Source organism: Hydra vulgaris, chromosome 15 (genome assembly GCF_038396675.1).
Source record: "Hydra vulgaris chromosome 15, alternate assembly HydraT2T_AEP".
NCBI classification, from domain to species: Eukaryota; Metazoa; Cnidaria; class Hydrozoa; order Anthoathecata; family Hydridae; genus Hydra; species Hydra vulgaris.
This window is the reverse complement of record NC_088934.1, coordinates 36,786,566-36,802,519: the sequence shown is the minus strand read 5'-3', so window position 1 is coordinate 36,802,519 and position 15,954 is coordinate 36,786,566. Positions and strand designations below refer to the sequence as shown.

The window sequence follows — 15,954 nt, the reverse complement described above, 5'->3', positions numbered from 1 at the left end:
GCTTCAGAGGCATAAAATATACCAAAGGCAACTCTTCACAAGCGTGTGCACAACAAAGTCCTATCGCATGGTAGAGGTACAACTACCGTGCTAAGTACAGCAATTAAATTTGTTCTTGTTTCAGTACCTTTCAGTTTAGCCGATTGGGGTTTCGGCAGAACATTCGCAGATGTCATCACAATTCTTTGGGGATATTTAGTATCTACAAATCAAAGTCATCTGTTTCCTCAAAATGGATACGAGGACGAGAATAGTATTAAGGTTTCACTAAACGATGGAGTCATAAATTAGGCGTCAGAGTAGCAGGCAATATTTCGTATCGCAGATCTTCCTCTTGTACCGAAGACAAAATAGCAAGTTATTTCAATACACTTCATCATCCTCATCCCAGCCTATATCATCATCTATCATCAGTCAGCATCAAACTTCAACAATTCGCCAACTTTAAAATTTAACAACAACACCAGCGCCACCATATTGACACGTAAAAAAAACCCAAAAGAGTCAGCATTCCGAGAGTTGAAGGTCAGTGTCGAAGTACATCTGAGGTGCTCGAAAAACTAAAGCAAAACGATGAGGCCAAAAAGTCAGAGCAATTAAAGAAACACAAAATTCACTTCAGTGAAGCTTTAAATGAAACTCAGCAAGTGTAACGTTCAAAAAAACAGACAAGACAAAGACATCAACAGGTGCAAAAAGTGTCGCAGAGATTAGGAAGAAGCATTGCCAACTCAAAACAAAATGTAGTACCATTGTGAAGCTTTTAGTTGCAATTCTTGGGTTTGTCGATTGTGTTTACCCAAAAAATACAAAATTGGTGAAGAGTTTTTTTGCATGAAAAAATGTCAGAAACCTGCTTCTGCTGATGAAACAACTCCTTTTTTTAAATAATAAATAGTTTTTTTCGTATATTTGATTAAAATAGTTTTTTGTAAACTTAACTTCTAATAAGATTAGTTTTCATTTTATTTTTAATTAATTTTGCTTGATTTTCTTAATATCTTTATATAGTTTTAATTTTCTTAATATCTAAAAAAATTGTTATTAAAAATTAACTAGTTTACTTTTCGCCAATTATAAGGGAAAAAGTTATCGCTTCTTTCTTCATAAAAATCTTTTTTTTTTAAAGATTTTCAATATATTTTTTCTTAACTTTTATATATTTATATAATGTAAAAAATTCTCTTTAAAACAAAAAAAAAAAAAAACATAAAATATTTTTTCTTTAAAAAAATATTTGAATTTGAAGTTAAACCGTTTACTCTTATCCAAGTTTACTCTACTATTTAGAGTTTTACAATGTTCAATAAAACAGGGCGTTTTTCCTGATTTTCTAAAAATAGTTAAAGTGACACCAATTTCAAAGCTGGCGATGCAATTAATGTTTCTAATTATCACCCAATTTCTGTTTTGTCTGTTTTTTTCTAAAGTTTTAGAGGTAATTTTATATAACGTAATTTATAATCACCTTTCTTCAAATAATATACTATATGTTAATCAATACGGACTCAAAAAAAATAACAAATAATTTGGATTATTGCAGAACATGCAATAATCCAAATTATTTGCAACATTTCTGAATCTTTTGAAAATTCTCAATTCACGTTGGGAGTTTTCATAGGATTATCAAAAGCTTTTGATACAATTGATCATAAAATTCTCCAAAAAAAACTTGAATATTATGGAATTAAAGGAAATATTTTACTTTTACTTAAAAGCTATTTAAGCAACCGTAAACAGTTTGTTTACAGTAATTTAACTGACCCATCCAATCTATTAAATATAACCTGTAGTGTTCCCATACTTGGGCCCCTTCTCTTTCTCATTTACATCAATGATTTACATAAAGCATCGAAATTGATCGCTGTCATGTTTGCAGATGACACTCACCTCTTTTTATCTGATAAAAGTATTACAACATTATTTCAAAATATGGATATTGAATTAAGAAAAATTTCTGAATGGTTTAAATAAAACAAGCTTTCACTTAATGTTGAAAAAATTTGGATACTTTTTCATCCAGCTTCTAAAAAAAAATCTTCTGCCTTGTGACCATTACTTTTTATTGACAAAATCCTAATAAAAAAAGTAATTAATACAAACTTTTTGGGTAACTATATATATAGGGCTTTTTGGGTATATATATACACATCTATTGATATGAATCATTGATATATATCAATGAAAACCTTAATTGGAAATATCACACAGAATTCTTGTGTAATAAAGTTGCTAAAAGTATAGAAATATTATATAAAGCTAGAAGTGCTTTAAACAAACGTAATTTAACTCAATTATATTACTTCTTTATCTATTGTCATTTAAACTATGCAAATAATGCTTGGTGTAGTGCTAATAAACCCAAACTTAGGCCTCTTTATTGTCTTTATTGTCAACAAAAGCATGTTGCTTGTCTTATTAATTTTAAAGATAGATTTACTCATGCCAAGCCTCTCTTATTTGAAATGAAAATTCTTGGTATATACCAGCTAAATGATTTTATTATTCTTTGTTTTATGTAAAAATGTAAAACTAACTCCAACCCAGTTTCTTTCCATAATATACCTTGAAAAATATAAATAAATACAACTTAAGAAATGATAATTTAATTCATAAACCATTTCTTTCAAACTAATTTTGGAAAATCAAGCATTTTATTTCGTGGAATTTCTCTTTGGAATAAAATAGTTTTAAAACATTTTGATTTTTCTTTGGAATGGAATTCACTTTCATTAAAAAAAAAGCTTAAGGAAATCATTTTGTCTTTTGATGATATATTTTTGTATTTTTAAACATTGAAGAATTTACTTTTTTATTTTTTATGCAGTGATGTAACTGAATATGTATATGAATGCACTTAAATTTTTCTTGTGCTTTATACAATTGACCATGTATGTATGTATTCGATTTTTATGAGATTTTTAAATTTACGAGCGGTTCTCGATGAAGACTTGATGGTCTTCTACGAGTGTCCGCTTTCTTTTTATTTCTTAAATCAAATACTTGTGTATTTTTTGTTTATTTATATTTCCAGTGGTAAAAGGATTTTTTAATCTTAACGATTCCATTTATTTGTATAACGATTTTTATACTTTGTATAAATTTTATGTTTCAAGTTCTTCATTAGCGGTTCTCTGTGACAAGACCTAATGGTCTTCTATGAGTATCCACGTTCTTTTTTATTTTTTATTTATTTATTTTTACGATATTTTTACTTGTAGTTTTTCTCTTGTATATTTGTATTTGTATCTTAAACATTGTAATAAAGAACAAAAAAATAAATAAATAAATAATAGGAAGAAAAAAAATGTAAAATGAAAGTTTAAATTGGTATGTAAATTATAATAAATCATTTTTTAATTATTATAAACTATTTAAATTATTATAAATCATTATTTAAAATTACGCAAAATTTAACAATACAATATTACTTAATATTTTACAAGAAATCAAATATTGAAGAGTTAAAAGCTAAAAAATTATCATTCTGCAAAAAAATTAATATTGTTGAGTGTTCAAAGCGAAAAATTTAATAGCCACAACTGTATTTATAAATAATAATTTTTTTTAACCCATTAATCGATTCAATCAGGGCCGACGACACGGGGAATGGGGGAATGGGGGTTTGGGGGCCGGAGGCATGTGCTACCAACTTTTTTCTAAAGGACCTTTTTTTATTTAGGAAATTCTAGACATAGAGGACTTTTTTTAGAAAATGACGATTGTGCCCTTTACTTCGAGATTTAAAGATGAGTTTCTTTTTTTAAAGATGGGGCACACTATAGCAGTTTTCCAGGTTAAAGCTATAGCATTTTTTTAAAATTAACAATTCGAACAGTACGGATAGAAAAATAGCAATGGTGTTTGAAATTGATTTTAGAAGTATTGCTCGATATCCATTGGTTGACTTGGAGGACTTTGATGGAAGATTTTGTTGTGATTAAACTACAGAACTGTATGGAAATATGACACTATCAGAGCTTGAGTGTGTTGGCAAATCTAAGACAGGTGCAATACCATTATCTGTAACAAAAACAGAACTCAAAAAAATTTTTTAAAGATGTAGCTTTACTCAATAATTTGTGCTAAGAGATCTGGTTGTAGTAGTGGTTCAACAGCATTTGGTTTTTGCCTTAAAAAATGAATAAAACGGGCAATATTGGCTTTATTGACTAAATTTTTTTCTCTTAAAATACATTTTTCATTTATTTCTGCATGGCATGAACGCAAATAAATCTTGTATTTGATATGAATGGATGTATAGTTACTTCTTTTGTGTGTTCTATAAAGATTGCGTTTCTTGGAGGCTTATTTCCGAATGTACTAGAACATGTAAGGAAATAAATGAGTTTAAATATTTACAAATAATTTGCCAGAACGCTTCAACATTTTGGTTTAATTTGGCAATCATAGACCAGTTTATATTTTGTGAATTGATTGTATAGCGTTGTAATCATCTTTGTGAAAATTGTACTTAGTTAGTTTTTTAATTTGTTTAGGTTTCTCCAAATTACAATTGAAAAAGATCATACAGCGGTCGCAAGTGCTTATAAATGAGGCATTAGCTTCTACACTAAAAACATTTTTGGAGTTGTTGATTAGTATTAGATCTAGCGGATTATTATGTCGAGTATTATCAAATACAAGCTGTTCTAAAGCATTTGCCGAACACGTTTCTGCAAATAAGTCATGGGACGAATCTCAAAAACTAATTAGGATTGACCAGTTTATGAGTGGTAGGTTAAAGTCACCTGCTACGATACATGTAAAGTTCCACACAAAAGTAATTTTTTAAATTAACTTGCACTAAGCTTTGGTTCTTATAATTATGGTGGCAGCACATGGAGGGTGATAAACACATAAATGTCAAAATTTTAGGTCGATTGATGATACAAAAATGTTACCACATGTAGTTTTAGTATTTTGTAGATCTTTTGGTATTTCAAAATTATTTTAAAGTGAGTGGATATTATTGTTCACCAGCATAAGTGAACCCCCACCTTTACTGTTTTACTTTTATCTTGTTGGAGTACTTTAAGACTATTGCCATTTAACAATAACTAATGAGGTGTTTCTTTATATAGCCAAGTTTCGGTTATGAGTATGATTTTAAAATTGCTGTTTTTAAGTAGGTTGTGTAGGTGATGTAATTTATTGCTTGTTGATCTAGCATTGAAGTAAGCACATTTAATATTTCTAAAAGGTTGACTTTGTAAGATGATTGGTAAACAGTTGGTGTTGCTGTTAGAGCTAATTTGCTGAATATCGGTCGTTAACTGAACTGGTAATTGCTATTACTTGAGTTTGTCTACCTTACTATTTCTAATACCATAGTAAAAATCTCCATCTGAATTAGCATTATTTTTCTCTTTGCATTGTTCTCTTAATTGTTTTGAATTATATTTTTTAGTTTGGGTTTGATCGGGGTTGGTGTATACTTTTTCATATTCTTTTGAGTCACTTAGCACTTTAGATTTTTCTAATACTATATTTTTTTCAGTTTTATCATTTTGCACTACTATAAATGGAGCATTAACCATTGTGAGGCTTAATTTAATAACATTTTCTTTGTTAACATTGACATAAGATTTGTTTATTACCTTATTATTACCAGTAACTTATTTATCGTAACTTTATTTTCTTCTTTTTCTAATTTAGGATCTGCTGGCTCAAAATATTTAGGATGTGGAGGTTTAAAATATTTGTGGAAGCTCAAAATATTTGTGGAGGTTCGAAATATTTGTAGAGGTTCAAAATATTTGTGAAGGCTCAAAAATATTGTTCTCCTCTCTCTCTCTCTCTCTCTCTCTCTCTCTCTCTCTCTCTCTCTCTCTCTTTTGTTTTATTTTTAACATAGTTGATTATAGTGATTTCATTAGATCAAATAACTTGCTCCAACCCAACATGTTGCTGCTTTTCTGATTTTCCAAAGTTCAAACTCTTTCAGATAATAATTCATTTTTGATTTCCAATTTTTATGCAGCATTATAATAATCAGCAATATTATAATCGCTTTATGTATATATATATATATATATATATATATATATATATATATATATATATATATATATATATATATATATATATATATATATATATATGTATGTATGTATATATATATATGTATGTATGTATATATATATATATATATATATATATATATATATATATATATATATATATATATATATATATATATATATATATATATATATATATATATAAAGCACCAATGTATGAAAAAAATACCTTAAAGTAAAACTATGAATGACGTATAAAATCGTATATTTGTAAAACATGAAGAACAAACAGTACAAACACAAAAAGCAAGCAAAATACATACAAAATGGGCATATTTTAACATGACTTTGTGAAAGAAGTTTATTTTCCTACTCTTTTCAGATGCAAAAGCCTTGAATAATTCAGTAAAATCTAATTTTTTAGCCATACTTTTATGGAAATTAAAGAAAAACCTGTCAAACGATTTTGTGACATAGTAGATCTTAAGTAATCTTTAATTAATTTCAGTTTTGAAAAACTATGCTCTCCAGATGCAACTGATACTGGCTGTGTTAACAGAATTTGTAAAGCAATAGAAACATTTGGAGTGAAATTATTGTTTCTTAAAATAAACTCTAGTACTTTTAATGGTGACGTTTTTGGTTCAATTAATTCAGACAATGCAAGCAATTCATCTAATAATTCCATGCTATCAATATCTGCAGAAGTATCTGTGCTTAATATTTTTTGAAGATTTAAACATTTTTCTCAAAGACTTTCCTTTGAAAATTTTTTTTTAATATTTGCAATATCGTACAGGAATTGAAAAGCATCAGAGTGTTCATTTAACTGGTTAAATCTTTCTTCAATCGAATTTATAGCACTATCCAAAATACAATTAAAACATTCTATTTTAAATCTATCTTTTGGATTTATAATGCGATTATATCGAGTTTCATAAGGAAGCATTTGTTTTTTAAACCTTGGTCTAATAGAAACTTCAAATGAAAATGATGGCTTCAAATCTAATTCAGCTGCAATTAATTCTGCATCAGAAATAACTTTTTCAGAAGCTTCATCTGAGCGATATAACTTTAAGAAGTTAACAGTTTTGTTCAAAGTTTGTTTGGCTTCAGAAATGTCAATTTCAATACTCTGGATAACTTTGCTTGCTAAGTTTACTTGGTTCGAAGAATTGAACCATATCACAGTACAGCAATAAAATTTAAAGTTTTCATCTTTTGAGCTAATACTTCTGCTTCATGACGTGAAGATGGATCATAAGAAATGCCCTGGCTGATTTCAAAAAGAGAATCAAAGATCCCCACAGTATTAAAAAGGTCGCACAGCTTCAATCCTGAAATCCTGAAAAGATTTTTTCTCCAAGATAATTTTTCAAAACTGTCCATCTACGAGATGATCCACTAAGAAAGTTATAAATGGCTTGCACCATTCCAAAATTAGCCACATCCTCTCTAGATGATTTGCAGCATCATTAACGACCAAATTTAATGAATGAGCATAACATGGTACAAAGAAGGCTTTGCTGTTCTTTTCCAATATTCTTTTCTGCACTCCTGACTGATTTCCACTCATATTCGCACCGTTGTTGTAGCCCTATCCACGCATATCTTCAGTTGGAATCCCAGTTTGAGTCAACATTTGTAGAATAACATCTGTGAGTGCTGCACCAGTTGTCTGCTCTAAAGGTATGAAATTGATGAAATTTTCACAGACTTTAACTTCATCATTTTCCATCTGAACAAAACGTAGCACAATTGACATTTGTTCCACTTTACTCACATCTTGGGTACAATCCACTTTAATGGAAAAATATTTTGCCATTTTCAATTTTGACAAAATTTCTTCACAAATTTGTTTTACAATTATTTGAATAAGTTCATTTTGTATATTTTTCCCCAAGTAATGAGTGTTAATCTCCTCATTCTTTATTTGGTGAACATGATCTGCCATAACTGCATCAAACTGTGCTAGCAGTTCAACTAGTTTTAGGAAGTTTTCATTACTTTTCTCATGTAAAACATCAGAATTTCCACGAAATTCGAGATATTGTTCTCCTAAAAATGTCACTATTGCAAATAATCTTTCCAGAACTAACTGCCAACGCTGTACCTCTACACTGAGAAGTTGTTGTTGTGATGCATCAGTTGTTTTGTTGGTATCTTGTTGGTTTGCTAATTCCACCCATTTGCTTAATGAACAGATGTGATTTTTAGAAGTTTCATGCTCCTTCAGCTGTCTGAGCAAATTTTTCCAGTCTCCAAAACCGATTGTCTTCAAATGTATGTTCATGTCACCAAACAACTTACATGAGAAATATATATATATATATATATATATATATATATATATATATATATATATATATATATATATATATATATATATATATATATATATATATATATATATGTGTGTGTGTGTGTGTGTGTGAAACTTTTAATTCGTGTATATTTTATGTTTTAATTAGTTGTATTGAGAAATTGTTTCCCCAATGATGTCATCATTGAGGAGAATAGACAAGGAACTATTATTAAAAATTATAATTTATACCCAGATTACAAAAAGATTTCGAAATATAAATTAGTTTGTTGACCAAACGCTTTCTTTCCCTTTCTAATATAGCTGCGCATGTACGATTCAAAAATTTATTAGAACATACTATCAGACGTAGGGGAGACCGGGGCAAGATGAAGAATGTCTTAAATTTTCAGTTTTTCACTAGGTGGCAGCATTAATTGGACACTACTGACTCTCCTATAGGCTGTTTGTTACAAAATAGTATAGAGACGCTGAAATCACCATTTTTGTATTAGTTGTGAAGTTTTGATTATTTACTGCTGCCATGTTATAACTTTTATGCATGTGTAAATAAGCTCTGCTACAGATATAGGTAAGCTATTTCGTTTCTTTTTAATATTTATAAGTAACTTAGTTCAAGTACTATTAATAACCAACAAAAAAAGTTCATTTAATTGCCTTCCTTCATGGCAAGAAAAACGAATATTTTTAAACTGGCATTAAGTGCTAGTATTAGTTGATTGGCTTAATTAAGTACTAGTACTAGTAATTAAGTATTAGTTAACTATTATACCGCAATTTAAGAAGGGGAGAAACTACGGCGAAGAAGACTCGATGGCAATCAGTTAAAGATAGTTACGAAAGTTCTATTTGTAAGAGTTCAGTTGGGATTAAATAGAATAAGAGAATAGAATTCGGTTTTCTTGAATATAAAATTAACTATCAACAATATACAAATAAGCTAGACAATGTAAACCATCATAAAAATCATCCAAAAGAATCTATAACAAATGTTAATTCTGATGCACCAAAAAAGTTGATTAGTGTTTTTGATATCAAATCATTGTCTAAAGCAAAAGAAAGTGAGAAAAAACGAAAAAGCAAGAAAAATGAGCTTAAGCATTCTTACAAGTAAACTCTTCAAAGAACTGTTAAAACAAAGAAAAAAGTAAAGAAGAAGAACAAAATAGTTTAAAAAAACAGAGAAAAGAAGCTCGTGAAGCAGACAAGGATGTAAATAAACTCAAGCTAAGTTCCTGTTGGCCTAAGGCTATAAAATCCAGGATAAACATTCTTGTTGTATCAACATCAAAGGATGATGTTATAAAATGTCCAGCATGTGAAGAGGAATATTGTGACCCTCCAACAGAAGAATGGATTCAGCGCTAAAAATGCCAACAGTGGTGGCATAAGGAATGTTCCAATTATGAAAATAGTATTTTTATTTGTGACTATTGTTAGCGGTACAACTAAACACTTCAACATTAAGTTACATTGCAATATGCTTAGTTTGATAGTTTGTAAGATGTAAAACCACAGTTATCATTTGTTAAACCATGTAGCACATTTAAAATATAAAATTTTGTTTAACTATTTCCTGTGTTGTCATCTTGCCCCAAGTTCAAAGTCAATTTGCCCCAGTAATGGGGCATGATGACAGTTTGTTAAGGTTATGAAAAAATAAAAAAATATTTTTTTTTTATTTGTATAAGTAAATGTTAATATATTTAATATTACGAAGGGCTAATCTAAGATTTTCATGTGAAATTAATTTAACTATCCTTGAAAATAAATTAATAAGTAACAAAAATTGTTAAATAGCCACCTTGCCCCGGCCTCCCCTCTTGTACAATTAAAAGAAGAAGCAATTTTTCACCACATGCTATATATTTTGAATACATTAACTGGAACTATATCAAATCAAGTTAGTCCAACATGTTGAGATATTCTCAATGATTTTTTTAAAGTACAGGAATTTAAAACCACAAAAACACTTAATCCCAAACCTAATACTTTACATTATGGCTTTTAGTCCATATGTTATGTAGATGCAACTTGCGTAAATAGAAAATTCGTGGTATTTATAAAAAGTTTTGTTATGTAAAAACTAAAGAATTATAAAAATGGTTTTTTTGAAAACTTACATAATCCAACTTGGATAATCCAAATGTAGAATGGATAATCCAAAAGTAGAAAGTTATAATATTGATTCATAGTTATATATTATATATAATATACAACTATTTATCAGTATTATATTTTAAACATGTAAAGTTTAGTTATAACATATTTAGTACATAAATATAAACAATAAGAAATAAAATTCATTAGTTATTTTGTGTTTAAATAAAAGTTATTAATTTATGCCTAAATATCGGGTCTCAGAAACCATAGTGAATACCAATGAAATGAATTAAGTGCTAAACAATGTTGGTTTTCTTTAGGTTCATCAGAAAGTCTTCCTGATTAACATACATATGGTATATATATATATATATATATATATATATATATATATATATATATATATATATATATATATATATATATATATATATATATATATATAATTGAAAGACAACATCTTGTATGAGAGTATTTATATATTTTTTTAAAACATCAAGAAATACAGTTTCTCTCAATGCTAATAATTTTGTTATAAGATATTTTTTTTTTTTTCAATATTGTTATTTAGATGCCCCAAGAAGACCTAATGGTCTTGTCACAGAGCACCGCGGAAGTGCATTTAACTAGGAAGTTCACGCCTCCTTCCTTACCGTGACAATAATTTTTTAACTGTTATAGTTTATATAAAATTATTACTATTGACGTCAGCGGCTGAATGGCTTCTTTTGTTAATAAACTTAAAAAATGGCGTCTAAAACATAGTTTGGACAAATTAGTCTTGATCAAGATTAATCCCGCCGTTTCGCGCAGAGCACATATTATTTTGTAATGCCTCCCTAACTTTTCTTTCAAGCTTTTTATTTTCTATCTTTTATGTCCTTGTTTTTACCCAAATAATATCTTCTTTGAAAAATGTATTATGAAATGCTAATGTAGATTGATTAGGTTTCTTTTCGCCAATGCTCCTCTGATATTGATGCATCCATGTATTTATCTGCATTTTTGTTTCGCCTAAACTTTAGAACAGCTGCATTTTTTATATAGGTTCCAGGCTGGCTGTTACTGGGTAGTTTTGATTTTTTTTTTGATGTTAATAAAGATCTTAAATTTGGATTCGATTTAAATAGTGTTTCCTGCTTTTCAGAATATTTTTCGAAGTTATGGTGAAAGGCCTAGCACCCATAGTAAAGACTACAGGAAAATTATTGCATTCTGATGGAATTGTATTTTTATTCTTTCTTTTTTGATGAAACTGGTGTGTAATATTCCTCAATTGTTTTTCATCGTACCCATTTTCAATAAACATGTCAATTAATAAATTTATTTCGTTTTGCAAATAATGTTTACTACAGATGGAGTAAGCTCTGTGGAGAAATCCTTTAAATACAGCGGTTAAAATATTCTGATCGTGATTTGAATGCGGTTTTATTTGAATTTTAGTGATTGTCTCTTTTCGGTATACTTTGTACTCATATTTTCTATTGTGTTATTTATAATGATTATACTAGAGTTGATAATCGGAAGATTTTGTACAATTCCGGAAAAATTAAATTCTTTCGGAAAGATATTGAGAATCAGGATTTTTTTTTTTGAACCGAATTTTACGAAACCAAAAACACCGTCGATGTTCATTTCGCAAATGCTACTTACAAAATGTAGCCTTTTGCAAGTTGAATTACGAAATAAAACTATTTTGCTACATACGAAAGTAGCGCTTACGGAAGTTGCACTTGCGAAACGAGCTCTTTCGCGAAACGACGTTTTGAAGTCTATAAAAAAATTTTGTTGGCTAAACGGATATAATTGTAAAAAAATAAAATTTTAATACCAAAATGTTTATAATAAAATTTTATTTTCAGTATTGCAACAAATGAACATTTTAAGGTTGTTTTTTTTTAAAATAATGATAAAAAACCAAATTTCTTTCGAAACAAAACTCTAGCGCACCGCAACTTGCGAAACAGCTCTTAACGGAAAAAAACTTACGAAAACCAGCATAATGAATATATTTAATAATGAATATATTTAATTACGTTTTATGAATCAAATACGTATAATTAAATATGTAAATAAAATACTAACTTTTTATATGATATTGATAAGTTTCAGTTTTAAACTTTTATAAAAAAAAGGATGGGAAGGGCATTTGTTGCCCCTTGTGTCGTTGGCCCTGATAACATTTTAATTTTCAACATCCCAACATTATTGGGACTATACAACTGCTAAAAGTTTTAAAGCTCTAGCTATTTTTGAGAGCAGTAAAAATTTAGTTGCAAGATTTTGCAGCAAAAAAGCGGACACGTACAATTTAACCCTTCCCCGGGACTTTGCCCCTGGAAACATTTTTAACATAGAAACTCACCAGGACTACACAAACGTTGAAAGTTTCAGAGCTGTAGTTAATCTGAAAGGTAGTGATAAATTAGTTCCAAGATTCAGTAAGAAATGACAACGGCCAAACAACTCTTAAAGTTCAATTAAACTTTGTAATGGAACCAAATATTTTACTAAGTTTTTATATATGAAAATAAATAAATAACCGAAAGTTGGAAGTGAACCAAAGTCGGTACTTAATAAATATAAATATATATAAACACTGGCATAAAGACATGTCGCGGAGGAAGCGTTGTTCTTTACCTCAAAACTAACTCAAAGTTTCAGTTTTTTCTATTTAAATTTTAGCTGCGTTAGACCCCCTTAATTTCTGTTTCAGCACACACACGCACCCCAGTCCTAACTTTCTAACCTTTCTAGGTCACTGTATATATATATATACTATATATATATATATATATATATATATATATATATATATATATATATATATATATATATATATATATATATATATATATGTACAGTGACCTATATATATATATATATATATATATATATATATATATATATATATGCATATATACATATAAGTATATATATGTATATACATATATATATGTACATATATATATATATATATATATATATATATATATATATATATATATAAATATATATATATATATGTATATATATATACATATATATATATATATATATATATATATATATATATATATATATATATATATATATATATATATATATATATATATATATACAGGGTGGCCCATAATTAGTGTCCCATCTTAAAAAAGCAATTCCTTGAAAACTAGGGATGGAAAACTATTAATTTTGCTTTGGTTTTTGATATTATTATATATTTTGATCTATTTACTGCTGCCTTCACTCACTTTACTTGTTTTTTTAGCAATGACAAGACCATCACCATATCGGCAAAGTATTATTGGTTTTCATGAGAAAGGAGTTTCAGCACGCGACATCCAGACTAGACTCAAAGTGCCGCGAAAGCTTGTTTATAGAACAATTCAACGCTTCAAAGCATTGAGAACAATGTCAGATCGTCCACGCAAAGGAAGAAAGCGCTCCGTGGTGACTGATGCAAAAATCAAGCAAGTTCGTGAACGGGTGCGCCGCAACCCAGAACGCAGTATGCGACAAATGGCCAAACAGCTCCAAATTTCTCGAAGTTCTCTTGGAAGAATTACAAAGGATTATCTAAATTTGACAGCTTACAAGAAAAATCCTGCACAGCTTTTGTCTCAGGCATCAAAGCAGAAGCGCAAGGATCGCTGCAAGGATCGCTGCAAGGATCTCCTCGCCCGTTTCGCCAACAACGCTCATCTCAACATCGTTTTCACAGACGAGAAGATTTTTACAGTTCAACAACATCACAATGTGCAGAATGATCGTGTCTACGCTTCCTCAAAGCCTAAAATCACAATACAAAAGGCAGCACATCCTCTTTCAGTAATGGTGTTCGCGGGTATCAGTGCCACCAAGAAGACACCATTGATTTTTGTTCAACAAGGCGTTAAAGTAAAAGCCCAAAACTATCTGAATAACGTTTTGATCAAAGAAATACTTCCATGGAGTCAAAAGGAGCTTCGTAGACATTGTTGGACATTCATGCAGGATAGTGCTCCAGCCCACAAAGCCAAAATTGTGCAAGATTGGCTCGGCCGAAACACCCCCGATTTCATCAAGCACAATGAGTGGCCTCCAAGTAGTCCCGACTGCAATCCAATGGATTACTCAGTGTGGAGTGTTCTGGAAGCTGAAGCGTGCAAAAAACCGCATAAAACGATTGATTCTCTGAAGAAAGCGCTTCAAAAATCATGGGGTTCGCTTTCACCCGCCTACTTGCGTGCCACCGTAGATGACTTTCCAAAGCTTCTTGAAGCTTGTGTGAAAGCCGATGGTCGACATTTCAAAAAAAATCTTTAAATTTTATTTGATATTGTTAATAAATTGTTTATCAAAAAGTTTTATGTGTTTTCCATTCCTAGTTTTGAAGGAATTGAGTCTTTAAGATGGGACACTAATTATGGACCACCCTGTATATACATATATATATATATATATATATATATATATATATATATATATATATATATATATATATATATATATATATATATATATATATATATATATATATATATATATATATATATATATATATATGTATATATATATATATATACATATACATATATATATATATATATAAATATATATATATATATATATATGTATACATATATATATATATATATATATATATATATATATATATATATATATATATATATATATATATATATACACATATACATATATATATATATAAATATATATATATATATAAATATATATACATATATATATATATATTGTTCATTCCGTCAAACTAACTAAATGTGTCAGTTTTTTTTATTTAGATTGTAGCTGCGTTAGGCCCCCTTATATTCTGTTTCAGCAATTCCCCCCCCCCCTGTCCTAACTTTCTGAATCTTTCAAGGTCACTGTGTATATATATATATATACATATATATATATATATATATATATACATATATATATATATATATATATATATATATATATATATATATATGTATATATACATATATATTTATATATGTATGTATATATATATATATATATATATATATTTATATATGTATGTATATATATATATATATATATATATATATATATATATATATATACATATATATATATATATATATATATATATATATATATATATATATATATATATATATATATATATATATATATATATGTTTATATATATATATATAGATATAGATATATATAGATATATATGTATAGATATATATAGATATAGAGATATATATAGATATATAGATACATATTTAAAAACTATTGAAGAATCATTTAACAACATTATTTTATTTAAATAATAAATAATATTTTTTTGCATAACAGTTTAACGAATGCTTTCGAGTCTATTCCGTAAGCGCACATTCAGATACGCTCCTTCCGTAAGGAACTGTTTCGCAAGTATTCTTTCGAAACGATTTGTTTCGCAAGTTTCTTTTGGTAAAGGGTTATTACGGAATAATTATCATTTATTTTTTTCGTATAATGCGT

General features: G+C 28.3%; 3 protein-coding genes across 3 annotated transcripts in view; all 3 read right to left on the bottom strand.

Annotated features, from left to right (window-relative positions):
• The window catches only part of LOC124810260 (uncharacterized), a 28,691-nt gene that overhangs the window by 9,650 nt on the left and 3,087 nt on the right, over nucleotides 1-15,954 (bottom strand). The window lies entirely within an intron of this gene.
• LOC136091917 (uncharacterized) lies at nucleotides 6,436-7,599 on the bottom strand. The gene is made up of 4 exons (XM_065819637.1): nucleotides 7,454-7,599; nucleotides 7,257-7,368; nucleotides 6,821-7,095; nucleotides 6,436-6,739 (listed from the first exon to the last, which is right to left on the bottom strand). Exons 1-4 carry the CDS (start codon nucleotides 7,597-7,599, stop codon nucleotides 6,436-6,438), a joined length of 837 nt encoding a protein of 278 aa, XP_065675709.1.
• Nucleotides 7,621-8,316, bottom strand: LOC136091916 (uncharacterized). Its single transcript, XM_065819636.1, has one exon. The coding sequence runs from the start codon at nucleotides 8,314-8,316 to the stop codon at nucleotides 7,621-7,623; it is 696 nt and encodes a 231-aa protein (XP_065675708.1).

Coding starts and splice junctions, on each gene's coding strand:
- LOC136091917 (XM_065819637.1), bottom strand. CDS start 7,599: ATGAGTGGAAATCAGTCAGGAGTGCAGAAAAGAATATTGGAAAAGAAC. Junction 7,369..7,453: donor ATGTGGCTAATTTTGGAATG/GTGCAAGCCATT, acceptor AAATCTTTTCAG/GATTTCAGGATTGAAGCTGT. Junction 6,740..6,820: donor TCTGATGCTTTTCAATTCCT/GTACGATATTGC, acceptor AAAAATATTAAG/CACAGATACTTCTGCAGATA.
- LOC136091916 (XM_065819636.1), bottom strand. CDS start 8,316: ATGAACATACATTTGAAGACAATCGGTTTTGGAGACTGGAAAAATTTG.